Source organism: Oryctolagus cuniculus, chromosome 10 (genome assembly GCF_964237555.1).
Source record: "Oryctolagus cuniculus chromosome 10, mOryCun1.1, whole genome shotgun sequence".
NCBI classification, from domain to species: Eukaryota; Metazoa; Chordata; class Mammalia; order Lagomorpha; family Leporidae; genus Oryctolagus; species Oryctolagus cuniculus.
Window position 1 is genome coordinate 41,380,218 of NC_091441.1, and position 27,859 is coordinate 41,408,076.

Below are 27,859 nucleotides of genomic sequence, written 5' to 3' on the forward strand. Positions count from 1 at the left end.
CCAGGGACAACCAGATTCCTGGCTTATCAACACAGGCAGTGCCACGGAAACATCACCAGCTTCTGAACGCAGTCATGGCCACTGGCTGCCCACACCCAAGGGCAATGCCACCCAAGTGTCAAGGGAACTAACTAAAGCAGATGCACACATCCAGGAGACTCCAATCAGGGCATACCCGCCAAGAACAGGAACTTCGGCTCAAGGACTTCCCAACCTCCTGATTTCTCGGAATACACAAGTTTCTCCTATGGAGGGAGGCAAATCTGGTAAATGCACCACGGCTTACAGCGAGCTTCCATTTTGCTCCCGTCTCTCGAGAGAGCACTCTTCCAACAAGAAAACCATGGTGACCCTAAGAGCCAGTGCTTACGTGACTGCACCAAGCGGCAGGGACCAAGGGCTGCACGGCCTTTTCTGGCAACAGCAGACTCAATGCCCGCAGGTATTCCTCCACCCCAGTGAGTGGTGAGCTGTGACTTCCATCAGGGGTGGGACTGTTAGGTTTGGCCCTCCCACAGAAGCAGGGACTAGGGTCCCCTTAGCAGCTGCCCCGGGAATAAAACGTTATGTATAGGTGTCCAGAACTCTAAGACTGGAACAGGGGTAAAGAGATGATGGGAGATTTGAACCAGCCAGCAGCTGGTAGAAGGAGAGGGCTGAAATTAATTTGCTCAGAAGCTCAAAGGCCAAGCAAGAGAAGCCATCTGTCATCACATGCACTTCCAGCCGTGTCCTGCTCTCCTCTGTCAACTGCAGGGGTGAACAGCAGGCTCTGAGAGCTCAGACACGTCATCTCTCAGAACCTTAGCTTCCTGGTCTGTAAAATGGGACAATAACATTCCACTGAGGGTGTGAGGATTCAGTTGGTTTATGCGAGGAGCACACTCCCAGCATGTGCTACATGAGCGATAATGTTAGGTAATATTCTTGTCTAATATAGGATTGTCCTAGCCACCTCCTGTCCTGCTTTACATCTCTGTCTTAATGTCTGCACACCCGCTCCCTCTCTGTTCCCCTCTTCATTTTAGCCTGCCCGGTCTCCTTATTCCCCCTCTGCCCCCCACCCCAGTCTTTCCTTTTTTCCTCCCTTTTTCTCACTTTACTGCTCATTCAAGAATCTACAACCCTAATCTATTTGCTTTAACACCCTCCCCTATTCTCTCATTAAAATTCAAGGGATGAGGCAGGCTATTGGCACAGCACTTAGGATCACTGCCGGGACACCCACATCCTGTATCTGGGTGCCTGGGCTTAATTCCTGGCTCTGCTTCTGAGTCCAGCTTCCTGCTAATGCAGACTCTGGGAGGCAGCCGGTGATGGCTGCAGTAGTTGAGTCCCTGCCTCCCACATGGGAGACTTGGACCGAGTCCCCGGCTTCCACCAGAGTTCTTAGACCCCACAACTGCTGGCATTTGGAGGGTGGGCCAGTAGTTGAGGGAGTTCTCTCCTCCCCACCCCAATCCCTCTCAAATAAGTAAGACTTAAAGAAAAAAATGGGGGTGGGCATCGTGAAGCTGCTGCCTGCATCAGGAGCATCCTGTATCAGTGCTGGTTTCAGCTTCTGCTGTTTCCAATGCAGCTCCCTGCCAGCACACCTGGGAAAGCAGCAGCAGATAGTTCAAGTGCTTGGGCCTCTGCCACCCACATGGGAGACCCTGATGGAGTCTCAGGATCCTGTTTCAGCCTGGCCCAGCCCTGGCTCTTAGAGAGTGAACCAGTGGATGGAAGACTGATAGATTGAGGCTCAGTATCTCTGCCCCTCTCCCCCCCTCCCTCTCCTCTATCTTCCCCTCCGTCTCCCTCCCTCCCTCCCAACCCCATAACTCTTTTTTTCAATATAAATATTTTTTAAAAAAAATTCAAAGGATTTAACAATGTAGCTTTTTTTTCAAGGGAATCTATTAGTATCTGTCCCTCCTGTGTGCAGCCTTGGGTGTGCTGGTGTCCAAGGACTGCGTCACCAACTTCAACTGCAAGGAGTCTCAGGATCCACAGGGGATTTACTTGTGCCCGGCGGGACCTGCTCTACGGCCAAAGCCTGTGCGCTGCAGCAGAGGGACTAGGGAGAAGGGACCTCCCTCTCTGCCTCCCCAACGTCCTCTCAGGCCACCAGCGCACGCTGGGGCCCTCTTCTTCCAGTCCCCTCACCTCCTGTTCTGACACCAACACTGAGGAAGAAGCTCCTGGCTCCTGGATCCAGCCCTGGCCATTACTGCCATTTGTGGAGTGAACCAACTGATAGAAGATCTGTCTCTCCCTCTCTAACTCTACCTTTCAAATAAGTAAATTAAAAAAAAAAAAACTGTATCTGTGTAGGCTTTTTTTCCTTGTCAGTATTCCCCAAGCAGTACAGCACAACAGCTATCTACATGGCCTTCACTGTATTAGGTGTTGTGAGTGACCTCGGGAGGACTTAAGGCCTACGGAACTATGTGTGTAGGTTACACAGACACTACAGCGTTTTACATGTGGGACTTATACAGCCACAGACTTTGGATCCTCAGGTGGTCATGGAACCAATGCCTCACAGATATCATGGGAAGGCTGTGGATAGAGAAAGATCCCCCTACACACACTTCTATTATCGTGCATCCGTGTGGTTACATGAGCTATGGCTGATGAACCAAGGCTGATATAGTATTAAGTCTATCGTTTATATTAGGGTTCACTGTGTGTTGAACAAGTCCAAGGGTCTACACAAATGCATCATGTTCTGTATCCAGCATTGTCTCAGTGTAGTCACACTGCCCTAAAAATCCCTGAGCTCCACCTATTCACACATCCCCCTGTCATCCCTACCACCACCACTGGAGACCTTGATCCGTCCACTCTCCATAATTCTGCCCCTCTCAGAGTATCAGACAGCTGGAATCATACTATAGGTAGCCTCTTCAGACTTTTTTCCATTTCACCATGAGTGTGCATTTAAGCTTTCTAACTTAATAACTCATTATTTTGTTTTCTAAAGATTTGTTTATTTGAAAGGAGGGAGGGAGGGAGAGAGGGAGAGAGGGAGGGAGGGAGGGAGGGAGGGAGGGAGATGTGCTGCATCTCCCTCCCTCCCTCCCTCCATGCTCCCTGCTCCATGTCCCTCTCCCTCAGCCCATGCTACATCCCTCATCCCTTGAGCAGTGAGCCCGTCTTGCAGCCATGTCTCTGCAATCTGACTCCAACCCCCCCCCCCCCTCGCAGCCTTGCTCAGGCTCCCCCTCCTACCTGAAACCGCCTTTGCCTCATCATAGGCTCTGCAGCGATGGCACTGACAGCCCTTCTGGCTCCGCGTCCAACTCGCTCTGCCCGGCCCACTGCAGCCTCCCGGGGTGCTGGCTCCCCTGCGCAGTGGTTCTCAACCATGGCTGCAGCCCAGCCCAAGACCTGATTTAACAGTTCTGAGGCTGGGCGGGCACGGAGGGTTTTAAACTTCCTCAGGTGGCTGCAATCCTCTGCAACTGTATGCTCCTAGCCAAACCTGCCACCAGCTGAGAAGGCTTTTTCAAAACGCGAGATCCCCCCAGGCCCTCTCCAGGCCTCCTGAAGCCTGAACCCGGAGCTCAGCATTTCCAAGCAGCGTTCCCCCAGGCTAGCCCTCGAGCAAGCTGCAGGCCTGGCTCCTACACACCAGCTCTGAGCCACCCAACTTGGGCTAGCCTTGAACTCACCCCAACAGGGACTGCAAGGGCAGGGGCAGGTCTGGCGGTCCGCACTGTGAGCCTTGTACAGCCCCAAGAAGGAAAACAGGTGGATCTTCACACCTGCACCCTCAGCTAAAGGTAAATGGCATAAGAGGAAAAGAGAAACTTCAGGGTCTGCGCTGAAGTGCCAGCATCCCATATGGGCGCCGGTTCGAGACCCGGCTGCTCCACTTCCAATCCAGCTCTCTGCTATGGCCTGGAAAAGCAGTGGAGGATGGCCCAAGTCCTTGGGTCCCTGCACCCACGTGGGAGTCCTGGAAGGAGCTCCTGGCTTCAGATGGGCACAGCTCCGGCCTTTGCGGCCAATTAGGGAGTGAACCATTCGATAGAGGACCTCTCTCTCTCTCTCTCTCTCTCTCCCTTTCCTTTCTCTGTGTAACTCTTTCAAATAAATAAATAAATCTTTAAAAAAAAAAGAGAGAGAAACTTCATTTCTTCAGTCCACACCCTTCCCAGAATGTCTCTTCTCTCCCTCTCTCTTCCTCTCTTTCCCCTTATCTTTTAAAAACACACTAACATCATCATGCACTCTAACAAATATTTGTATGCAATCAAGGATTCCTTTGTAGTAAGCTTTCAAATATCCATGGGAAAACACCATCAGTCATCACCAAAGGTCCCCATCCAAGTTACTTTGTTTCTCACTAAGGAGCACAGAGTCATTAGCATACCAATAGCAGACAGGTTTATTACTGAGTAGCCATCAGTGTGGCTCTCCACACCACTTGAAACACCGCCTCTCTCTGAGCTCAGGTGGGGTCACTGAGTGGAACCTCTTTTAGCCTGAGGGTTTCTGCTTGTTGTTGGCTTTGGTTAGGATTTGAGGGTTCAGTAGGTTCTTGGACTTATGTTTAAATGTATTTCAGCAACTTCCTATTTCCTCAGCCCCCAGTGTGAGGGAACCGGACACACACCGGAATGACTGAGGTTAACTTTTGACTTAACTCATAGAGGGAGAAACTGCTACTTAGTCCGGGTTATCATTTTTAGAAGGAAAAACGTCTTTGAGAATCTCACCCGGGCTTTACAATGCCTTCCTGCCAAAAACCACACCCACCCACAGGCTGTGCCAAAATCTAGGGGGTTCAGGGACCCCCACAAAGATGGATCCTTGGTTCATGAGCTGCAGGTAGAGAAGTGGGTGTCACCAGAGCTGGCCCCAAACCCCTCTGTTCCTGTAAGCAAGCCCACCACCCCTGCAGATGGCTTCCTCCAGCCCTTCCCACACCTCCTGACCACACATCCAACCACCCATCTGTCATTTCCAGGCCACGAGGTGCCCCCGGGCCCTCCCAGCACACACAAGTGGGGCTGGAGGTGGAGGATTGCCAGGCTCTCAGCGGGTGAGAAGCAGGCAGCATGGCACACCCAGTAAGCAGCAGCACTCTGCATAGCCCACCCACCAGCCAGCATAGGCCTGAAGGAAATCATGCCACGGAGGACTACAGCAAGTGCCCCTTTCACTCAGGAGCACCTGAGAACCCACAGGCCACGTCCAGCAGCCATCCTGGTCCTCACGATGTCCCTGCAACACTGCTCCTCAGGCCTGTCTTGGGCTCAGCCATGCTCCTGCCCATGGCCCTTCCACCAATCCACAGCCACCCCGCCCCTCAGGGCTCACCTGAAATCTCACCCTCTCCAGGACAGCTGCCTGTGGGCCTTGGCTGGCACTGGTTTCCTGTTAGAGGCAATGGGGGTAATGGGCACAAAAAGTGCTCTGGGCCACCCTGCCCTACAGGCAAGGCTGCACCTTGGTCTTCTTAACTAAAATGTGAGATCTCTGAGTATGTGTTTACTCAGAGAGAGAGAGAGAGAGAGAGGGGTCCCCCATCATTGGTTCACTCCCCAAGTAGACACAATAGCCAGGCTGAAGCCAGGAGCCAGGATCTTCATCCGGGTCTCACATGCAGGTGGCAGGGCCCCAATCACTGGAGCCATCTTCTGCTGCTTTCTCAGGTGCATTAGCAGGGAGCTGGATCAGAAGTGGAGCAGCCAGGACATGAACCAGTGCTGATATGGGATGCCGGCATTGCAGGAGGCAGCTGTACCTGCTGTGCCACAGTGCCAGCCCTAAGACCTGAGTTTCGACCTGCATAGACTCCTCCAGTGAATCCCACTTCATGTATCTACCCAAATTCTGACTGCAGTCACATGCGGCAGGAGCTGCTGGTTGGCAATGTGTCTTGGCAGTGCTATCAACTACCTTACCATCTGAGATGCATCACAACCTTCTGCTGCAAAACAACCCAAGGGGCAAATGTTCTATTATTCCCATGGAGAAGAAAACTAAGGTTCAGAGAGGCAGAGCTACATCCCCACAGGCACACAGCCAGGAGACCAACCATAGAGCCCGTGTCCCTAACCACTATGCTACGTTGCTTCCCGGGGTACCAGAGACCCCATCAGAGCCACTGCTCATACAGGGAGGGAAGAGGGATTGGGTAAGACTGGCCTTCTTTTATAAATAAAGTTGGTAAGTGTGCTCATTTTTTCAAGTGCTATTAGAGGTCAAGCATCTTGCCCAAGGTCGCATGAACATGCCGAGGTCAGGAACAACACAGAGGCCTCAGGGCTTCTGTTTCCGGCACACTGTGCTGAGCTTGCAAATTTCCCCAACCTTGGGAGGCCAGGGACAGACCTGGCCTTCACTTGTTAGCAAAATAATCGCTTTGTCCTTCCACTTTGGGAGGGCTTTCTCCCTTCTCTGATTAGCCGCAGCCTGAGTGATAATCCTAAATGACACATGAGTTAATTTTTAGTCTCAGCACAAAAGATCAGGGTAATGGACAAAAACAACAAAACACTGGGGAAAGTCGCTCATCACACTCCTAGGAAGAACACCACGACCTTCGGACAACCTGCCGCACACCTGCATTAGAGGGTCACAATTCTAGAACACACTTTGCTGCGATTCACACAAAGAACTCAAGACAGAATGGTACTTCGCTTGCCAATTTCATGCTGCTGGAAGGCCGATCTTTAAGAAACAATATTTAACTCCCATCGTGGGAGATGGGAGCTCTCAGCAACACAGACTTTGACAAATACCACATGTCTGGGAGAGGACTGGAGGAGCCCTCGGTGGAAACGACATAGCAGAGGTTCCCAGACACCTGCCACCTGGTAGGGGGAGGCCTCCACCTGCGGCTGCTTCCCAGCCAGGTCCCAGGGCTCAGTGAAGACACCTGGATAACCCCGCAGAGCCAGGCCAACACCACGCTTGTGTCTTCTGCAATGCAGGCTAGGGACACCCGGGCCCCCTCCAGGAGATGAGCAAAGGTGGCTTCTTCACACTCCCCTGGGACAAAGGGAAGAGTCATCCTGAGTTTTTATTTCCAGGGACAAAAGGCGGGTCGCTATGAATGAAGACACTTCAAAGGCATACAACCTCACTGTGGGGTGAGTCTGCACACTTGGGGTGTAGCCACCCCAGCAACTGGGGGCTCTGTTCCTCTGTCGGCAGTTCCTCATGTCTGCAGTCCCACCTTCTCATCTCACCAGACTTCATTTTACCAGCATCCCTTGCTTTCAGGGTGCAGAAATGGGATCCAGGCCCCACATACTGGATGGGCTTGCACTCTAAATAACTCTTGCAACTTTCCATTCTTTCACAGCCAAGTGATGATTCAGAAGGAAGCACCCTGGTGGGCTCGGAGCAGGAGCCAATGGTTCTTTGGGGACAGCCACGGAGGGACTTGCAGCATGTGCTTGCTAGTGTTGTCGGGGCGAGCTGCGGTGTCAGGAAGGGATGATGGCAGCAAAGGTGTTTTCCCTGGTGCCACCCTGCAGTGTGGTGGCGCTGTTTCAGCTGGAGGCACTGTCCTAGACTAGGACTGAAGACCTCACTTGAATCAGTCTCCTGTCAGCAAAGGTGCCAAGCTTCATGCTGTTTACTACCCAAAGCCCCTTGCCCAGAAGTACCTGGGAGGGCAGAGGAGTACGGATTTGGGAACTGGTCACCCCTGTGTGTTCAAAACAGGCTCTCCCCTCCTTTGGCTCAGCCAGCCTGAACGTGTAACATAACTCTCAATGCTCAGTTGTCTCCAGTGAAAAATGGAGACAATAAAATCCAGCCGCACGACTATTGTGAGAATGAACCATGAAACAAAGACCCTGTGAAGAAAGTACCTAGTGCAGTGCTGGGCAAAACAGGTGCTCCACCGGTGTTCTTTTCTTTCCCACCCTTTACCCCCACAGCTGTCAAATATACTAGCACTTTTTGTGGGGAGCAATCCGGACTGGACTGAGTTACTGGAATTAGGACTTATTCTATGCATCTGCTCTCCCACAATATGGCGCTGGGAGAGAAGTAAACAGCTTCCGCACAGCTGCCTCCAGTTCAACCAATTAACTGTAGGACTTGCTCCTGATTGGAGAGCAGCGTACTCGGCGTGTGGGCAGCCGAGTTGGGATTGGCGGAGGAGGACTATAAAGGAGGAGAGAGACGGCATACACCAGGAACATCTATGGGGAACATCTAAGGGAACCCGTGCAGCCCCCGAGAAAGCTGGCCGGCGGTGTGCCGCTCCCCTGCGGAAGTGGGGAATGCGGCCAGGGGGAACTGCCCTTCCACGGAGGTGGAAGGGATAGTAGCCAACCCGGGAAGAACCAGCAGCAAACCCGGGGAGAGCCGAGCAGACGAAAGAACAGCGCAGGGTCCTGTGTCGTTCCTCCACGAAGAGGGGGAGCGACACTTTTCCCCCCTGAGTTGCCATTTCCAAATCATTGAAGTTTTGATAAGAAAGTGGGGGAAAAACCCAAGCAGGACAAGGTCTCCGGGCAAACCACCACTAGAAACACTTTCTTCAAGTTGACAGTGATGTGGTCACATGGCTCCTGGGGTCCGTGTGATCAATAAGCCAGGAAGTCATCCAGCCTGCACTCTGACACCTTACATATAGGATGTCACTGTCAAATACTTGGGAAAAAAACAATTGCAGTAGTATTTTCCCACATCTATCAATTTAACCATTTTAAATTGAAATGTGATGAGTGGAATGAATGCGACTTAAGACACCCCCCAGGTGTGGGCATCTTGATGGTTCTTTGGGTATTTTTGCAAACACTATTGCTGTGGCCCTACAACCACTCTGGAGAGAAGACGGGTATCCTCCTAGAACTTTGCTCAGTCCTACCAAGCATCTCAGTCTTCCTGGTGATCATGGCAGTGCCCTTCAAGAACCTATTCTGGGACTGTGCCACTCACCTGGCCACCACCATTCACTAAGTACCTGCCCTGTGCCGAGAAAACAGCAGGTGTTAGTCATCACACAGGCTGAACGGTTCCCACCCAGCAGAGTCTTAGAAGCAGAGAAGGAGGACAATTAGAGGCATAATGACCACACATCGTGAAGAGTGTAAAAACCAGGGAAACCCAGGAAGCCTGATCAGCACGCAGGGGGGTCAGCTACATGAATCCAGTATGAAGAAGGATCCAACTTTTCCCCATTCTTTGAGCTATTCTTTAAAAATCCTTACTCTCAGAGAGAATTCACTTGACTGTGTTTTCAGCTCAGGCAGGGAGTTGAAACTCCCTTCTGGGCATCTCTAGTAGCAGAGTAAGGGCTGAGTGTTACTCAGAGAGCATCGGGGACCCTAAGTTGGTTTTTAAGGAGGAAGGTGGTGAAACCAGAGACATACTTGGTTCCAAATGAGCGAGGGGTGGAAACAGCAGAAACGCCCCATCAGAAGGCTTTTTCATTAGTCTAATGGATGTAGGAATGGCTGATTTTGTTGTGGGAACATAGGTAGTTAGGGGAGAAGCTGAGGTCTGACACCTCCTTACCAACCCAAACTACAAAGAGGAGCAATGATTGACAGCGTCAGTCAAGCCACCATTGACAGCTCGTTGATGACCCAGCCAGTCAGTGATGGACAGCTCCAGGGAATCACGGTTTGACAGCAAGGCCAACCCACCACAGGACGGTGGCGCCAGGCCATATGACAGCATGCACGGGCCCACACGACAAGTCCCCTTGTTCCATGCACCATCCAAAGCTCCCTCTCTGTGCACAGTGCAGGCCCATGCCCCAAGCATCAGCAAATCCCTGCCCCTTTCCCAGAGTTCCACAATGCACCTGACGCCGTGACCCTTCTGCTATCTCCTTAAAGGGACGTGGAAATGGGTGGTGCTCAAGCGCTGCCCCGAACTCCTCCCCCTTTTGAATACTCACTTGGGCTCCGCCCTGGACATCACCCCCTGTGTCTTCAAAGGAAAGGCCTAATCTCCCTGAGGCTTTCTCTTGACTGGGCCTTTTCCTTAGCAGAGGACTTTTTGACTATTGGATGATCTTCCTTGGAGAAGGCTTTTTCTTTGTTTGGGGCCCTTTTGCATTTTTGGCTATTAATTCATGCACTACTTGGTTCTTGAGCTTGCACTTTTCTTTACTCTGAATAAATCCTGCTCTCCTGCACATCGCTAGGCCTCTGCCTCTGGACTCTTTCCCAGGTGCAGGGGAGGCCCTGCAATGAGCCAGGCCAGCAGCGCTGCACCCCACACCGCTGCCACTTTCTGTGCACATATCTGAGTTTTCACACATGGGTCTGTAGGCTAAGAGCAACTTGAGGTTAGTTAACACAATCAATCATCATTTTCTCCACTGTAATCAGCAGAAAAGATAATATAGTATGGGACAATTAGAGCATCTGCCAATAAAATAAAAGGTCCAATAAATGGCCTTTGAAAACAACACTTAAACCATCAGTGATCCATAAAAATCTGATATCTGTTTGGTTGATAAAAACAATTTAGAATGTACATACTACCTGCTTGATTAAACTATACCAGAAATGTTCCTAGGGCGGGCTACCTCTAAGTAACTTTATGGAGAAAAGTTACTGGAGTGGACAGAACCTTCTGCCTGTGTGACTGTGAGCGCAGAGAAGGTCAAAGCAGTGGCCTCCGCATACGCCTGCTCCCCACATGTGATCTTACCCCGTGTCATCCTGGAAGCCCTCCAGCTCATCCCGCTGCTCGGCCAGGGTGGCTTCCAGGTCCAGGTAGGTGCCATTGTGGGACAGCTGCAGCGTGCAGTCATCCAGCTGCAAGAGAAAGAGCCCATTAAGCCAGCCTGCTCCTCGGACGGGGACTCTGCAAGGGGAAACCACGGTATGTTAATCAGCACCCCTCTCATACGTGAGTCGTGATTGCAAGAGGTAACACGTTAGTGCAAACAGCTCAGGAGCGAACCGCACAGCGAATGGACAGGTCTTCCTGGCACTGACAGGGCGGCAAAGGCAAGGATGGAAGGGGAGAAGCCCACAGGACACTGGGTCAGTGCCACTGTCCGCTCTGAGGACCCCAGAGAAGCCATGGGTTTGGGGAGTGGGGACCGAGATCATGATGCTGAGAGTTTAAAGACCGATTTGGTGGGGAGAACATGTTGCTGCATCTGATTGGGTGAGAAGTCTGCGTATTCTGGTCATGTGTCATACCTGGCACATCACAAATAATAGCTGCTCAAGAAACAGGCTTAGCACTCAATTGAAAGAAACCTTCTGCACAGGAACACATCCAAGTTACAATATTCCAAAGATGCTATTCAGTCTCTTTGTTACTATTTTTTTTTAATTCCTATTTAACAAACACCTGTGTGTTGTTAGTTTTACTGCAGGCACTGTTCTGAACATGTACACAAGGTACATCATTTGATCCTCACACGAACTCTGTAAATTTTCTTGCTGTCCCATTTTATAGAGGAGCAAACTAAGGGACAGAGAGAGACTAAGTTCCTTGCCCAATGTCACCGTGTGACCAATGGTGGAGCCAGGATTTGGAGCAGTTTGTGTCAAGGCCATGTTCTCGGTCACCACATGCTGCATCCTCTCTGGGATCAGCTGTGACATCTGAGTGTTCTGGAGCGGTCAACACAACGCCATGCATTTGCCAACCCTGCTCCCCTTAACTCCTAGGTGCAAAGACCACATCACCCAGGCCTACAGCCAGGCTCTGGCCACATAGCCAAGTTCTAACCAACAGAATGGGGATGAACATAACCCTGACAGCCCTGGGCACTGAGTGCCCCACTTTCTTCTATGGACGGATACAGAAGACCCAGAGAAGGACCCCACAGCAGAAACCAGCAGGGTGCCCTGAGAGAAGGCGCTCGGCTTCCCGAATCACTGCATGGAACAGCGCAGCCAGACTCTGGTGACCCGTCCTGGGCCGAAACCAGAGCAAGAAATGAGCCTTTGCTATGGACGGTCATTAAGATCTGGAGGTTGCTGCACAACTACCATCATGTAACATTTAGAATGCGCTTACTTAAAACTACAGGAAGATATTTTAGCCAAGAAGACTGCGATGAATGTGATGGGGAACCTCCATTTGTAACTTTATATTTGATTTCTCAGGTTGTATGGTTGCTCTTACACTCACGTCTTGGAGAATAAAGGCTCTCCTTTCTTTTTTTTTTTTTTAAGATTTATTTATTTATTTGAAAGAGTTACACAGAAAGAAGGAGAGGCAGAGAGAGAGAGGTCTTCCATCCGATGGTTCACCTCACAACTGGCCACAATGGCCAGAGCTGCGCCAATCCGAAGCCAGGAGCAAACAGCTTCTTCCAGGTCTCCCATGCAGATGCAGGGGCCCAAGAACTTGGGCCATCTTCTGCTGCTTTCCCAGGCCATAGCAGAGAACTGGATCAGAACTGGAGCAGCTGGGATTTGAACTGGCACTCATACAGGATGCCGGCACTGCAGGCAGTGGCTTTTTTTTTTTTTTTTGACAGGCAGAGTTTGACAGTGACAGAGAGAGACAGAGAGAAAGGTCTTCCTTCCGTTGGCTCACCCCCCAAATGGCCACCACAGCCAGTGCACTGCAACAATCTGAAGCCAGGAGCCAGGTGCTTCCTCCTGGTCTCCCATGCAGGTGCAGGGCCCAAGCACTTGGGCCATCCTCCACTGCCTTCCCAGGCCACAACAGAGAGCTGGACTGGAAGAGGAGCAACCGGGACAGAATCCGGTTCCCCAACCGGGACTAGAACCCGGGGTACCAGCGCCACATGTGGAGGATTAACCAAGTGAGCCGTGGCGCCAGTGGCTTTACCCACTATGCCACAGCACCAGCCCCAGCTCACTTTTCAAAATGACAGGAGACTGAGGAAAAGCAGAGACAGCTTCATAACCACCATAAAATACCGAGAGAGGTGCTTGATAACCTGCTATTAAAATGATATTTCAAACAAGGAATTAAAATCTTTCAAAGAAAAGTCTTTGCTTATGACCATCAGCAAGAGAAATCTGGACTGTCGCCTGGCTGTGTCGCCTGGCACCTGACATAGGCTGTCAGTTCTTGTTGAAGACCCCGCTTGTCCACCACAGAATGATAGGAATTGGTTCTCTGTGATTTGTGAGACGTACCTAGTGAAATTACTGGAAGGGTTAATCCTATTTGATTCACTCCTCCTGTTTCTCCAATAGCAAACTGAAGGCATGTTGGTGAATTTCAGCATTCTTGATGGACATGTTATAGATGAATCATCTGATCCAAGGCAGCAGTGAAACACAGGAATCAAACAAGCCAAAATGACTTTGCCGTGGTGTCAGAGGTGCACCCAGGGCTCTGAGGAAAGCCACAGGGAGCTACCTGCCCCCTGGCTATGGAAACAGCAGACAGGAACAGTTCCCTGCCGCAGGCGTCTCGTAAGCCCAGGATCGCTTGCGGACCGAAACGGGCTTTATCATCTCTATGGAAATTTCTGATGGAAAATTCCATCAGAACCTGAACCTGTTAACAGGCACACTGGACCATGTGCACAGCTGTACTCACTGGAGGCTCATTCTTGATTTTAACCTCTACTGCTGTTACCAACTAAAAAGCTCAGGTCCTAGGCCAGCGCCGCAGCTCACTAGGCTAATCCTCCGCCTGGAAGCGCCGGCACACCAGGTTCTAGTCCCGGTCGGGGCGTCAGATTCTGTCCCGGTTGCCCCTCTTCCAGGCCAGCTCTCTGCTGTGGCCCGGGAGTGCAGTGGAGGATGGCCCAAGTACTTAGGCCCTGCACTCACATGGGAGACCAGGATAAGCACCTGGCTCCTGCCTTCGGACTTCGGATCAGTGCGGTGCGCCGGCCGCAGTGTGCCAGCCACGGCAGCTATTGGAGGGTGAACCAACGGCAAAAGGAAGACCTTTCTCTCTGTCTCTCTCACTGTCCACTCTGCCTGTCAAAAAAAATGTTAAGAAATAAATAAATAAAATAAAAAGCTCAGGTCCTGTGACCAGGACAGCAACACTGTTACTTCTTCTTCTTTTTTTTTTTTTTTTTTTTTTTTTTTTTTTTTTTTTGACAGGCAGAGTTAGTGAGAGAGAGAGAGAGACAGAAAGGTCTTCCTTTTTCCGTTGGTTCACCCCCATATGGCTGCCACAGCTGGCGCTGCGCCAATCTGAAGCCATGAGCTCACCCACACTCCGTTCTAGCCCTCCCTGGCCATTCATCACGTGGAGGGGGCAGAGAGGGGATGAAAAGGCTGAGAGACCCTGGCCCTGGGGTCTTTAGTCCCTGCCACCCCCACCTAAGCCCTGCTCTTCTGCTGGGCTGGGGACAAGGGCTCCTGGTGACCAGCAGGTGTAGCCCCTCCTCGGTGGCTACACCGAGGGTGACTGTGGTTCATGTCACTTCCACCCCTCACAGCGTCCCGTTTTCCCCCCAGCAATGTGGGGCGAGTCATGCACCTCCTGGATACCCACCCTGTCCTGCCAGGCCTCTGCTGCCAGCGGGTGCCCGGCCAGTCCAGAGCCGCAGCAGGAAGACTGCATGTTCTCCCCATTCCCGTCCCTCCTCCCATTCCGGGCCTCATTAACCACCAGGGTTCCCACAGTTCAAGTTGAACAAAATTACACGTCAGACACAGGCAGGGCACCAAGGAAGACGGCAGCGCTTCCTTCCCTGCAAGAGACTGTGTCCGTGAGCAAGCGTGACTCACAGAGAGAACACACAGGGAATGAGACAGCGCTCAGTCAACCGTCAGAACGGGTGGGAGCCCATCCTCGTGTTCCTCTCCTTTGAACAGCCGATTGTTACGTTCTTAGCAGCCCCCAGACACCGCCACGTGCCCCTTCCAGGAAACGACTGCCATCGCCCCCAGCGAACCGCAGCACACACCCCTCCCACTCCGCCTCGTTGTCCCTCGGGAGGTACACGTGGGACCCTCGCGGGTGGGCTGCAGGAACCGGGTGCACTTCCAACCAGTTGCCCTGAGGGAGGTGGGCCCTGTGTGCACCAAGTGGACCCTGACAACACAGGTGACACAAGCCCCATGTCACCATGACACCCCAGCTTAATATTCAAACCATCCTGTGAGCCAAGGGGTAAGAAGAAAGCTGCTCAGCATAAAGACAGTAGAATCTCCCTCACTACGTGGAGAACTAGGAAGCATTATTTTGAAATATTTATTTGTATTTGAAAAGGTAGAGAGAGATCTTTGCCAATGGCTACAACATCCAGGGCTGCGCCTGACCAATACCAGGAGCCAGGAGCCCCATCTGGGTCTCCCATTCAGGTGACAGGGGTCTAAGCACGTGAGCCATCATCTGCTGCCTATAAGCAGGAAGTGTATAAGCTGGAAGCTGGATTGGAAGCCGAGTAGCCAGGACTCAAACCCCAGCACTCTGATCCGCTGTGCCAGCTTAACCTGCTGCACCAAGCGCCCCCCACCCCCCCGGATCGTTTTTAGAAGCAAACTGAGAGGTACCCTGAATGAACTCCTCAATCATGTCGGATCACTACGAGAGGGTCACAAACTCCCCCAGGAAAACAGCGTGAACAGACAGCAAGTGGAGCCAGGATCTGCAGGTTCCCAACATGTGCCCCGGGGGATCCGGACTTCCCGGACGGGAACCCCTGGCTGCCAGAGCAGGGAACCTCAATCCCCAGGTCCACAGAGGCAACCTGATCCCTGCCTCTCCTGTCCAATGTCTTCCCCATGACTTCAGGGCCCTGGAATTTCCTGACTCCAGCGACTCTCAAGTCAACCCTGATCCCCTGGCAGCCTGGCCCCTGCATCCTTCCTCGCTCTCAGTTTAGCGGCCAGGACATCGCCGGGCACTTCAGGACATAAAGACCAAGCCGGGAGCCATGTGGGAGGGTAACGTTTCACAGGGTGATGACAGAAGGGCAGCGGTCAGGGAAACGCGGGGCAGGGATGGTGGCACAGCAGGACCTCGGAGCCCGCTGCAGGCTCACACGGTCTACCTGTGGCCAGGACTCGGGTGGGGTTGGGGGCTCAGGAGGTAGTCAGGCCTGGAGCCACAACAAGGGTCCTTCCAAATACCCTGAATTTTGTGTCACCCTGCCAGGGTCAAAGCACAGCACTGAAATGGCGCCCCTGTTCTCCGGAGCCCTAGCAGCAGCCCTGTGCTCCTTGGAGACAGCCTGTGGAGTGTCCCCGGGGCTCCTTCCACTGCTGCAGCTAGACAGTGCTCCCACAAGAAAGGGCGGACTCACCATCCTGAAAGAGGAAAAAAAAAAAAAAAAAAAAAAAAAAAACAACGAACATCTGAACCCAGGCTGATGTCACGTCTCGATTTATACATTCGTTCCCTTCCCTGATCCGGGGAAGTGGCGTGGTGCTGGGTGGTTTAATGATTATCTGGGTTTTGGCAGCAGCTCTGCAGTGATCCCTCATCCAGGCAATAAAATTCCTGGGTAACCCTGAAATAGATCCGCACAGAACCGTTCTATAAATACATGTGAGGGGCTATCCTTTCAACTAATTTTAGTAATAATTCCGATGTGAGGAACCTGCTGATTTTTTTAAAAGAAAATCAATCCACCTAAGGAAAAGGTCCAATGCGCAGAAAGGCCCCGGCTCCTGCATTCCATCCGTTCCACAGCCCTGCGTCCACACCTTCACGGAGGGATGGAGCAGCTCCTTCCCTCGAGAGCAGAGCCCTCCTCGACTCCTGGGATGCCTCCGGCCGGCTCCAATGGGGCAGGAGCACGTGTGACTTGGCCGAGACCGGCAAAGCATCTGTTCCCTGGGGTGCGGGGGGGGGGGGGGGGTCCACTCTTGCCACTGCTGGAATGCCAGCACCACCTGAAGAAGCCAGGGCAGGCCAGCTGGAGGGTGAAAGCCTCTGGCCTGGATGCTTCGCCTGCCACCCCTCCCCCTACCGCCTAGCCAGCCAACTGCCACCAGCAGAGTGAGGCCAGCCTGGACCACCACGCCTCCCGGGGACCCACTCGCTGGGGACAGACACCAGAGCCCGCCTGGCAGAAATCAGCCAGACTGGCTCAGACCTGAACTGCCCAGTAGCCCCGCAGGATTGTGAGCAAGTTCAGGGCCATTCCTTAAGTCAATTTCATCTTCCCAGGAGCCTGCCACCCCCACCCAAGGCAGACAGGCAGTGCAGCTCTCCCCTCCAAGTGCCTGGATGGGTGGTGGGTGAGAGGCCCGCCCCCACCACGTTGCCTACTGAACGCACCCTGACACAGACAGCTCAAGACAGGGACAGCCTGAGATGCCACGGAGCGCAGACTCCTAACCCCAACTTCAGATCAGCTCAGCTCCAGCCATCGAGGCCATCTGGGGAGTGACCAGCAGATGGAAGACCTCTCTCTCTCTCTCTCTCTCTCTCTCTCTGCCTCTCTGCCTTTCAAATAAATAATTCTTTAAAAAAAAAAGAAAAGAAAAGAAAAGAAAAGAAAAGAAAAGAAAAGAAAAGAAAAGAAAAGAAAAAGTTGCATAGACTGCAGCAACCATGAGCACAGGGACTGTCGGACTGTGCGGGTCATGCGCTCCTGGAGCTGCCCCGCACTGGCTCCGCAAGGAAGCCTGGCTCCCTCCAGGGCCTGGTTCCCCCAGGGCTCATTACAGCACAAAAGCCTGTGGTGCCAGCCAGCTGCTCAGCTCTGCCCACTTCCTCCTTACCTGGGGCTTGGGTTGCTAGGCAGCCACAAAGCTTGTGGCTGCCTTACATTTTGTGGTGCCTTCTAAAGCCAGCAGAGAAGAGAAACTGAGCTTCGACAACAAGCTAAGAAAGTGAGTTGGGAGAGTTTCCAACAAGCATCGCCACATGTCCCTGTCACGAGTCTTAATAAAACCAACACAAAACCCCTGGCTCATTTAGACTTTTCCAGGTGAGGGATGAGTGGAAGGTGCACACCCAGGCTGCCCTCTGTGCATTCCTAAAGGTGGCGAGGGAGGACACGGCGCTCCTTATCCTTCAAGCTGTACATGCCCCGCACGACAGAAGATTTTTAACTTCACATAAGGCATAGGGAAGTTCATAGACTTCAAGAATACAAGCCAGGTGGGAGTTGTGGTACCGCAGGTGAAGTGCCTGAGATCAGGTCCCGCCTCCGCTTCTGATCCAGCTCCCTGCTAATGTGCATCCTGGGAGGCAGCTGATGACAGCTCCAGTGGCTGCCTCCCTGCCAACCACGTGGGAGATCCAGATGGAGTACCTGGCTCCTCCCTTTGGACTGGCCCAGTCCTGACTGTTGCAGCTTTTGGGGCAGCAAACCAACCCAAATGAGAGCAGCAGTGTCCTAAAACTGACTTACGCAATTTCCAAATTGAGCCCCAGATTTCTGCTAAAGTCAACAAAAGCACATAGCTCACTAACCAAAGGCAAGGGCCTCTGCCGAGTTCTGCAAGAAGGCGAAGGCAAGACGGCTTCCACCAAGAGTTCAGATTTGGGGGAATAATGCAATATCTGAACTGCTTAAAATCACTTGTCATCATTAAATACATGCCCAAAATCCATTAACCTTCTTGCTTGAAAAAGTTGGGCTCTATTTACCTTTGCCCATAGGTACCTTTTTCACACTTTCTATTTCACTTCATTCTGGCTGAAAAATAGTGTCACTACTCTGCTCCAGGATGACCACTGTCTGTTATCATTGATTTAGTCACTGGTTCAGATTAACAGTCTTTTCTGCCCTTCTTCTCCATGTTCTGGAGGGATCCAGAAGCAAGACAGGCCAGGCCCAGGAGCTCTCAGGCCGTGGACAGGGCTGATCCCCCAGCAGAGGGCAGGAGTCGGGGTAGGAGGAGCACAGGGCATCAGTCACCTCCGTCATTTCTGGTCTCACTTCCAAGAGGGCAAGGGCATGGGCCACAGGAACTGGAGCAGAGTGGACACAGTGTGCCTCAGGAAGGAGTTTGAGTGGTCAGGGCACTGGAGGAAGGCAGGCCAAGGGCTCTGGTAGGGAGGCTCCTGACCACAATCAACCTTAGACTTGATTCTAAGACAGTGAGAAGCCACGCAACGGAATGGTTGCGTGCAGGACCAGTTTTAGCTGCATGGTTTCTCTTCTCCAGTCTATTTCTTATAACATTCAGTGCCAGTATATTTAGGATGTAGCTATTGTAAGTAGAATATAGTTTTTAAAAACCCAGTCTGATAATTTTTTCAAAATAAATGTATGTAACCAAATTATGTTAACCTAAAATGATTGCTGATGTTTGGATTGAAATCTACATATTCCATCTAGCTTCCTTTTTTCTCTTTTCTTGCCATGCGTAATGTATATGATATGTAATCTAGTATTCCTTATTATTCCATATTTCCTGTTATTGTATTTATAGTTATATTTTCTTTTAGAAATTCTGCTACTAATGTATCTATAGATAATAACATAGCTTCTTGACTCAGCAGAACTAAAGAGTGGTATCACTCTCCCAGTAATTTAAGGGCAGTGGGCATGAGTCACCCCTTATTCTCTATCTCTCTCTCTCTCTCTTTCTCTCTCTCTCTCTCACACACACACCCTCTAGCCCTTGGAAACCACTCATCTACTTTGTTTCTACAGGTTTGCCTACCTAGATATTTCATATAAGTAGAATTACTCAACAGGTGGTCTTTTGTGACTGACTTCTCTCACTTAATGTTTTTGTGCTTTACCTAGATTGTAGCAATTATCCATATGTCATTCCCTTTATAACTGAATAGCATTTCATTGTATGGATATATCCTGTTTTATTTACCCATTCCTCAGTTGATAGATGTGTGGTGCTATTAGGAATAATACCACTATGACTTCTGTCTAAGTTTCTGTGTGGACATATGCTTTCATTTCTCTTGAGTATATACCTAGGTGCAGAGTTGTTGAGTCATATGGTACTGCTATGTTTAACATTTTTAGTTTTGTTTCAAAAGATTTAATTATTTATTTGAGAGGCAGAGTTAGAGAGAAAGGGAGAGAGAGAAAGAGAGAGACAGATCTTCCACCTGCTGGTTTACTCCCCAAATGGCCACTACAGCTGGAGCTGGGCCAGTCCAAAGCCAGGAGCCAGGAACTTCTTCCAGGTCTCCCACATGGATGCAGGGGCCCAACCACTTGGGTCATCTTCCACTGCTTCCTCAGGCCATTAGCAGGGAACTGGATCAGAAGTGGAGCAGCTGGGACTTGAACCAGCACCCATATGGATGCTGGCTCCACAGGCAGAGGCTTAACCTACTACACAACAGCTCTGGCCCCTATGTTTACCATTTTAAGAAACTATCACACCATCTTTCAGAGTAGCTAAATCACTTTATATTTCCCATCAGCAAAGGGTACAGGTTCCAACTTCTCTACCAACACTTCCTGTTTAACAGCTGTAAGGAGGAAGAAATTAAAAGTAGCTGGAAGGGCCTGGAGTTGTCAGGGGTGATGCAAACATTCTGGAATCTGATAGTGGCTTTGACTGCACGTCATTGTGAAGTACTGAAGGTCATTGAATTCTACACTGACTTTTATGAATATTTTGCTTCAACAAAAAAATATATATATAAAAGCAAATTACTGCTTTAAAAAAAAAACAGAAAGAAAAACTTTGGCCTATCTGTTCAGATACTGCTTCTACCCATTCTCATCCTTCTTCCACCTGGTCCTCAAATGGAGGCATTTTAGATCCCTGCCCCATACCCTTCTTATGCTCTGGTCTGCTTTTTCCACTTTCTGCCCTCCATAAACTCGTCTTAGGATCTTCCACTGAGCTATATTCCCTATCACTCTCCCTTCAAGTCTGTCTAATCATCTATTGATGTCATTTACCTCATTTTCAATTTCTTTATTTTTTATTTCTGCAATTTCCATTCGAGTCTTTATATTATGTATTCCTGCCATATTTTGCTAACATTCTTCATCTTGTCTATTCTCTTGGATGTATTTCTCACCATGTTTTAACATGTCATGTCTGATAACTCTAGTATTGGAATCACCTATCAATACTTCTTCTATCAATATTTTTTCCATTCTAGGCCACATTTCTGGATATACCAGTAACTATTGACTGCAACCATCGTTGATGAGGACATTTAGACTCTAACGATGTTTTCCTCCACAGAGGATCTTCCTTAGCTTCTAGCAAGCTGCAACAGTAGATCACTTTAATCCAATAAGGGACTGAGCTCACTCAAAACTGGGTCTTTGCCTTTGTATGGCTTTGTCTTGTGTTCATCTGGCCCTGACTTTTAGATACTAATCTGCAGGGGTTCCAGTTGAAAGCCTAGAATTCTGAAGATCTGTCTACTGCGTGGTGAGCCCGGGCATCCCAGCACTATGAAAGTACTATTAGCTCTGCTCAACTTCTCAGCCACCTCTTGTGCTTTCTGCATGCTGAGGTAGTCTCTGCACCTGCCCCTGATAAAGCGGTACGTGCATCAAGGTGAAAGGCAATTTAGGATGTCAGACTCAATGAGTCTCACCTCAGCCTCCTTTCTCTCTGCAATCCTGTGGCCTATTACATTTTGGTTGCCTTGGTAGCTCTCTGGAACCTTCAACAGATGTTTTTGGTTCTCTGGCTAGCTGCCCCATTGTCCTGGGTCAGAGAACTGGTCTGCTACCAGCAGAAACAGAAGGCCAGACAGCTAATTTTTATTAACTAAAAACATTTACTATTTTACTTACACAAAGTCATATGAATTATTTAATCCCTACACAAGGTTAAGAGAAAGGTACTATTACTATCCTCATATTTAATTGATATAAAACTATAAAGCAAAAGCTCACACAATTTATCCAAGATCACCACAGTTAGTAGCAACTGAGCCCAAGCAACACAGCTCCCAGGATCTTGTTCTTAGCAACTGTGCGAGAGAATGGAGAGCGAGGAAGAAAGGCAAAGGAGTAACTGCTCAGCAAATCTAACACTTAGAGACTGAGTCAAAAGCAAGAGGACTGAGAGGGAGCAGCCAGGGAACACAGAGAAAAAAAAAAACAGAAAAGAGCACTACACAAGCCAAGGGAAGCCAGCGTCTTAAGTAGAGCATGGGTGATGACAAAGGCTGCTGAGCAAGCGAGAGCCAGGTGAGACTCAGACCACGACAACGTCTACTTGAAGTAATGCTCATCCTCCAAACAACAAAAGCAGGTGTTGTGGCGCAGTAGGCTAAGCCTCTGCCTGCAGCGCTGGCATCCTGTAAAAGCACTGGTTCCAGGTTCCAGTCCCAGCTGCTCCTCCTCTGATCCAGCCCTCTGCTTACACCTGGGAAAGGAGTAGAAGATGGCCCAAGTACTTGGGCTCCTGCACCTACATGGGGGACCTGGAGGTAGCTCCTGGCTCCCTGCTTCAGATCCACTCAGCTCTGGCCATTGTGGCCAGCTGGGGAGTGAACCAGCAGATGGAAGACCTTTCTCTCTGTCTCTCTCTCTCTGTAACTCTACCTCTCAAATAAAAAATAATAATAATAAAAACATTGCCAAGATGCATGCACTCCAATCTCCACATCCCGTTCTACAAACATGCACCAAGCAGCACATCCTGCTGACTTTTGCCTGACAAGATGAGGCAACGCAAACCACTCCTAACGAGTGCATAAGCAAGTCCACGTGGTCAAAATCTAGCACTTCATTATCAGAGAAACCACGCAAATTGGAAAGCTGTCAATGATTCTCTTTAAGTGTTCAAAACTCTTCCACAAAATTTACAAGAACTTTTACTATTTTTATCCTTCAAAAAAACCCTCAACTATTCACATTCACTGACAACAACAACAACAAAAATACCGGGATGCGTAATACAAAGGAACTTGCAAAGACATGGAAGGCTTTAGATAGTATCAGCAGGAAAAGCTGGTAAAAGGCAGAGAGAGGAAAGATCTGGGGGAAAGAAAACATCTTTTCACTGGTGGGAGCCACCAGTAAGATAGACCCAGTAGGCACAGCGTTCATAGACCCAGCCAGCTACAGCATCTGTAGTACAAATTGAAAATGTGTAACCCTGTGTGCATAAAGTAGGGAAGAAAATCTTTCTCCTTCTGTCACCCATCTCTCCCTCATCCGTCATGCTGGTTTTCTAATCTATTTACCATCACACTTCCTTAGGGACAGGGAGACTCACCAGGCACAGGCAGAGCATCACAGGTGTCCTCAGCACATGGGGCCTGCTTCTGCACTGACACGCTTGCTGCAAGGGATGGCAAGGTGGGGAGTGGGCATCAGACAGCCCTTTCTGGGGAGGTGGGGAAGTAGAAGCAGTCATGGCCACACGGCAGAGCTGCCAAGAGCCCAGGGCCTGCTCCCATGTGCCACCAGCCTTCACTCAATTCAAAAATAAATACATTCAAGGCTGACCACAGAGTGATAAACCCGCAAGTCCAGGGCTCCCTTCTGGGTATGGGGCTCCATGCAGCTGTACTGGTCACACATGCATGATATAGGCCTTGAGCCACACATAACACTGCTCTGTCGGGCCCTGTGGCAGTGACCACAGGCCCCTCTCACACACCTGCATTCCTGCAGAGCAGGGCCTACAGAACATGCCTGGGAATCACAAGGTCCTACTGCCCAGTGCCTGCACCATCCTCCCTCAGAGGTTTTCAACCTGCAGTGTGCACAACAGCCTCCTTAAATGCATTTGAAATGCAGATTCCAGGGCCAGACCCCAATACCCTGTGTGGTGTGGGCAGGTGGGGCCCAGGATATGGCACATTTTCCATCATCCACAGGTGATCAGATGCAGGGACCTGGGCTCCACTTTGAAGAAAATGTTCCAGAGATATCACTTCAACCCCCAGGTAGAGCAACAAAGACCCACAGCAGAAAGCCAGGGCTCCAATGCCTTTAGAACTTTTCACACTGTCCCCAGCTCCTCTGTCTCTCCACCATCTACGTTCAGATGGCATCCGTCACCCTGAGTGAGGACATTCCAGGGTCCAAGGGTGAGCATTAGTCCAACAGCCCAGGAAAGGTCCATTTGAGATCCTAGGAAAACACACAACTGGGCCAAGAATCCAGTTCCATCCCATGAAGGCCAAGCAGCAGAAGCTACACTTGGGGAAGCCCAGCTGGCCATGACCATGGACTTCTAGGAAAAACTCTCAGGAGTCCTAGAGGGTGAGCTGTCTGTCAGCCAGGAAAACCCCAGACAACTGGCTTATTCCAGAGCATCCCCAGAAAACAGCCCTTGGGAACAAAAGAAAACCAGCCTCAGAGCCAAGCCAGCGGCAGAACCTTGGGCCAGCCCATTAGTTATTCCAACCCTAAAACGGGGTAGACTGTCGGCCATCAGGGTGCAAACAAGTGGCTTACCGCCAGTCTGTCTGGCCTGCAAGGTCTGTTGGCTTATTTTAATGGGCTGCCAAGAGTTAAAAGTAAAGAGACTGGACATAGACATCTAGGTTTCCCGCATCTTTTGAAGCATGGAAGACCTAGAAACACTGGGTCCTTTCTTCCAGGCCCAAGGAAGCTGGGCTAAGCAGCACCAAGTCCTTGGACTTCCCTTCATCCAGACACAGGCTATCCCAGTGCCCAGGTCACCACCCTCCATCCAGAGACAGGCTACCCCAGTGCCCGGGTCACCACCCTCCATCCAGAGACAGGCTACCCCAGTGCCCGGGTCACCACCCTCCATCCAGACACAGGCTACCCCAGTGCCCGGGTCACTACCTTCCATCCAGACACAGGCTATCCCAGTGACCAGGTCACCACCCTCCATCCAGACACAGGCTAATCCCAGGCCCAGGTCACCACCCTCCATCCAGAGCTCAGGCTACCCCAGTGCCAGGGTCACCACCCTCCATCCAGAGCTCAGGCTATCCCAGTCACTGGGTCACCATCCTCCATCTGGAGTTCAGGCCTTCCAAACCTCCAGAGCCACCTGCCTACTTGGATCATTTCTACTACAGTGCCTCAGCACTGGCTCGGGGGACGCAAAGCTCCTTTTTCCTTAGACACTGAGAGTGAATACACACTTTCTTCATTTCATTTCAGCTGTGCAGAACGCTACTGTTCTCTGCCTCATAGCCCTCAGAACCAGGCCATCCCTGAATCACTCTCCCTTAGTCATTCATTAACTCTGTGACCAGACAGCCCGGGCTGTGACCAGCTGAACCCCTCAAGAAAACACCTCCACTCTCCAGCTTATTTTGTTCTGTGCAGCCTTGCAGATCCTCACAGCCCCAGGCACTCAGGCAGCACCCCGGCCTCCCTGTGCATCCTCCTTCCCATCTCTATGGCCAACAACCCCCTCGTGAGACTCCTGACACCCTGGGTCTGGGAGCTCCTTGGGGCTGTGATGCCTCCCCCTGCCCAAGAAACCCAAAGTCTAGAGCTGGTGAGAGCTGTAATTATACACTGCTCCCTGGACTCCCTGCCACAACTTTTTTAATCCAATTTAGAAATCCACAGGCATCCGTGTATTTCTAAATTACAACTTGTACATTTTTAATTGCTAGAGGAAAAAAAAAGGGAAAACAAACACTGCTCTTGCTCATGAGCAGACCGCATGGCTTTGCAACACATCCCTTGGGGCTCCGGGCGATGCGGGGCAGCCCTGCTAAGAGCCACCCGCAGGGGACAGCAAAGTGAAGTATTCTCATTTGCAACGCCACATGCCCCGTGTCACTGGTCCCTGAGAAGCCCCCCAGACACACTGTCGCCTTTAATTCATGCTTGAGAACCATCTGCAGAGGAAAAGCCGCCACCTCTCCTGTGATGGTCTGTGTTCAGCAGCAGACCCGAGCAGGGCTATGCCTGCAACCAGCTCTAGGGCATGTCGGGGTCCCATCCACTGTGCACGAGGTGCATGTCTGCAACCCCACATAGAAGTGACCAGGCCATGACTGCAGGAGTGCCCTGAGTTGGCTTGTTCTAGAGTCTGGAGACTCTCTGGCCTTTGATATAGAAACAAGCCAGTCTGAGGTTGCGGGGGATCATGCTTTTTGGAACCAATGGAAATTTTAAAGAGAAAACACTGTTTGGCGAGTGAGGCTTGCCGTGAAATCTGAGTTGATGGATTGCTGTCTGCGATTCAGATCTGCCAGCGTCAGCGACTATCGCACTGGGAGGCAGAGACCCTTTCACAGGTAATAAGCACACCACAATGTCAGCTTTGCAAAGACAAAATCAGAGTCTTCCTTCAGGTCCCAGAAACAGTTCCTGTGGCTCCAGCCACAGGCAGCAGCACCCTGGTGAGCACCCTGGATGTAGGTCCCTTCTGGTGCAGCACCCAAGGTGTGGTGGACAGAGTTCATACCTGCCCTCCACACAGATGAGCACCCTCAGGCACAGCTGCCTGCTTCTCTTCTTAATTTGCCTCAGTGTGGAATTTCTATGGCTGCTGCCCCGTTTGACTTTGGGCAGAAAGTAATCACTCCCAGATGCTGAAGACAAACGCTCTGGCCAAGCAGACATTGCATTCCAGATATGTCTAGTGTGTGAACATACCCCACATGTGCCACCCGAGATGCCCATACCATCGTGGGCATGAATACGACCTGGTGTGCACACTGGCAGAAGGTCATGCCCCAAATGGTGGAAGCTGTTCATGCTTTAGGTCCCCTATGTCATCGTCCAGGAGCACCCCAACTTTCTCCACATCTGGAGGCCAGGAATAGCGAAGGGGTAGTGGTAGCCACACAGGGCAGGCTGGGCTAGTCCCACAGCAGTCACCTCAGGAAATGTCTCTAGCCAAGCTGGATTATGGGAACAGAGCTGACAAATGCTGCACAGGTCTAAAACCCTGAGCTTATGACTCCAAGGTCACAACTGCTTTGAGTCGATAACGCCCATGTGCACCCACGCACCCAGACCAGCCCTGGAGATTTGCAGCTGCTCCCAGCAGCACGAAGGTGGGGGCAGAGTCCCCCGGCACACCTCTCGAGGGACAGGGGCTCAGAGCCAAGGGTGCTGGGCTGCAGGTGCCTTCCAAAATGCCTCAGAATGCCTCTCACCAGCTGCCAGGGCTCTCCCGGATTAATTCAATTAGTCCCTTATCTCTGAGCCAGAGTGGCAGGCGAGCCAATTCCTCCTCTCCTCCCACTCCCTCCCATTCACATTCGCATTATATTAAAACCTAAATCCAGTTATCAAGTATAGAGTTTCCGCAGGACGTCAGAAAGTGGGTTTCCTGGGACAGAGCCGTCTCAGCGTGAACAAGAGCTCCATTTCTCCAAGTGGTTTCCCCCCAGGCTTCACCATCACTCAGGAAAGACAACCTTGGCAGGTCCAAGCCTAGACATTCTGGTGGCGGCACCAGGAGTTAGCAGCCATGAACGTCTGGCTGGAAACAGTCTTGGTGAAATTCATGAATCTGCTAGGAACTCATGAATCTTCGAGAAGACAGATGATACCTCCAAAGTAGTAGAGAACTGTTAGGATCTGTCTTCTGTGAACAACTTCTGTGTGCAAAACATGGTGCTGGGCATTGTTTTTAAAAAAAAAAGACTTACTTATTTAAATGCAGAGTTACAGATACAGAGAGGGAGAGACAGACAGAGAGGTCTTCCATCCTCTGGTTCAGTCCCCAAATGGCCACAATGGCAGGAGCTGAGCCAGTCCACAGCCAGGAACCAGGAGCTTCATCCAGGTCTCCCATGTGGGTGCAGGGGCCCAAGCACTTGGGTCATCTTCTGCTGCTCTCCCAGGTGCATTAGGACCGAGCTGGATCAGAAGTGGAGTAGCCAGAACTCAAACTATCGCCTATAAGGGATGCCTGCACTGCAGGCAGAGGCCTAACCCTACTACGCCACAGCACTAGCCCTATTTGGCATTGTGGGTTTTTTCTTTAAAGATTTATTTATTTATCTGAAAGTCAGAGTTACAGAGAGGCAAAGGGAGAGAAAGAGGTCTTCCATCCAATGGTTCACTTCCCAGATGGTTACAATGGCCAGAGCTGTGCTGATTTGAAGCCAGGAGCTTCCTCCAGGTCTCCCACATGGGTGCCAAGGGCCAAAGGACCTGAGCCATCTTCTACTGCTTTCCCAGGCCATGACAGAGAGCTGGATAGGAAGTGGAACAGCC

General features: G+C 50.9%; 1 protein-coding gene across 8 annotated transcripts in view; it reads right to left on the minus strand.

Annotated features, from left to right (window-relative positions):
* Nucleotides 1-27,859, minus strand: part of FHOD3 (formin homology 2 domain containing 3) — a 485,089-nt gene that overhangs the window by 416,319 nt on the left and 40,911 nt on the right. For all 8 annotated transcript variants that reach the window (XM_070050270.1, XM_017344116.3, XM_017344114.3 and 5 more), the window contains exon 2: nucleotides 10,627-10,733. In XM_070050270.1, the coding sequence (XP_069906371.1) occupies nucleotides 10,627-10,733 (107 nt within the window). The remainder of the gene's footprint in view (nucleotides 1-10,626; nucleotides 10,734-27,859) is intronic.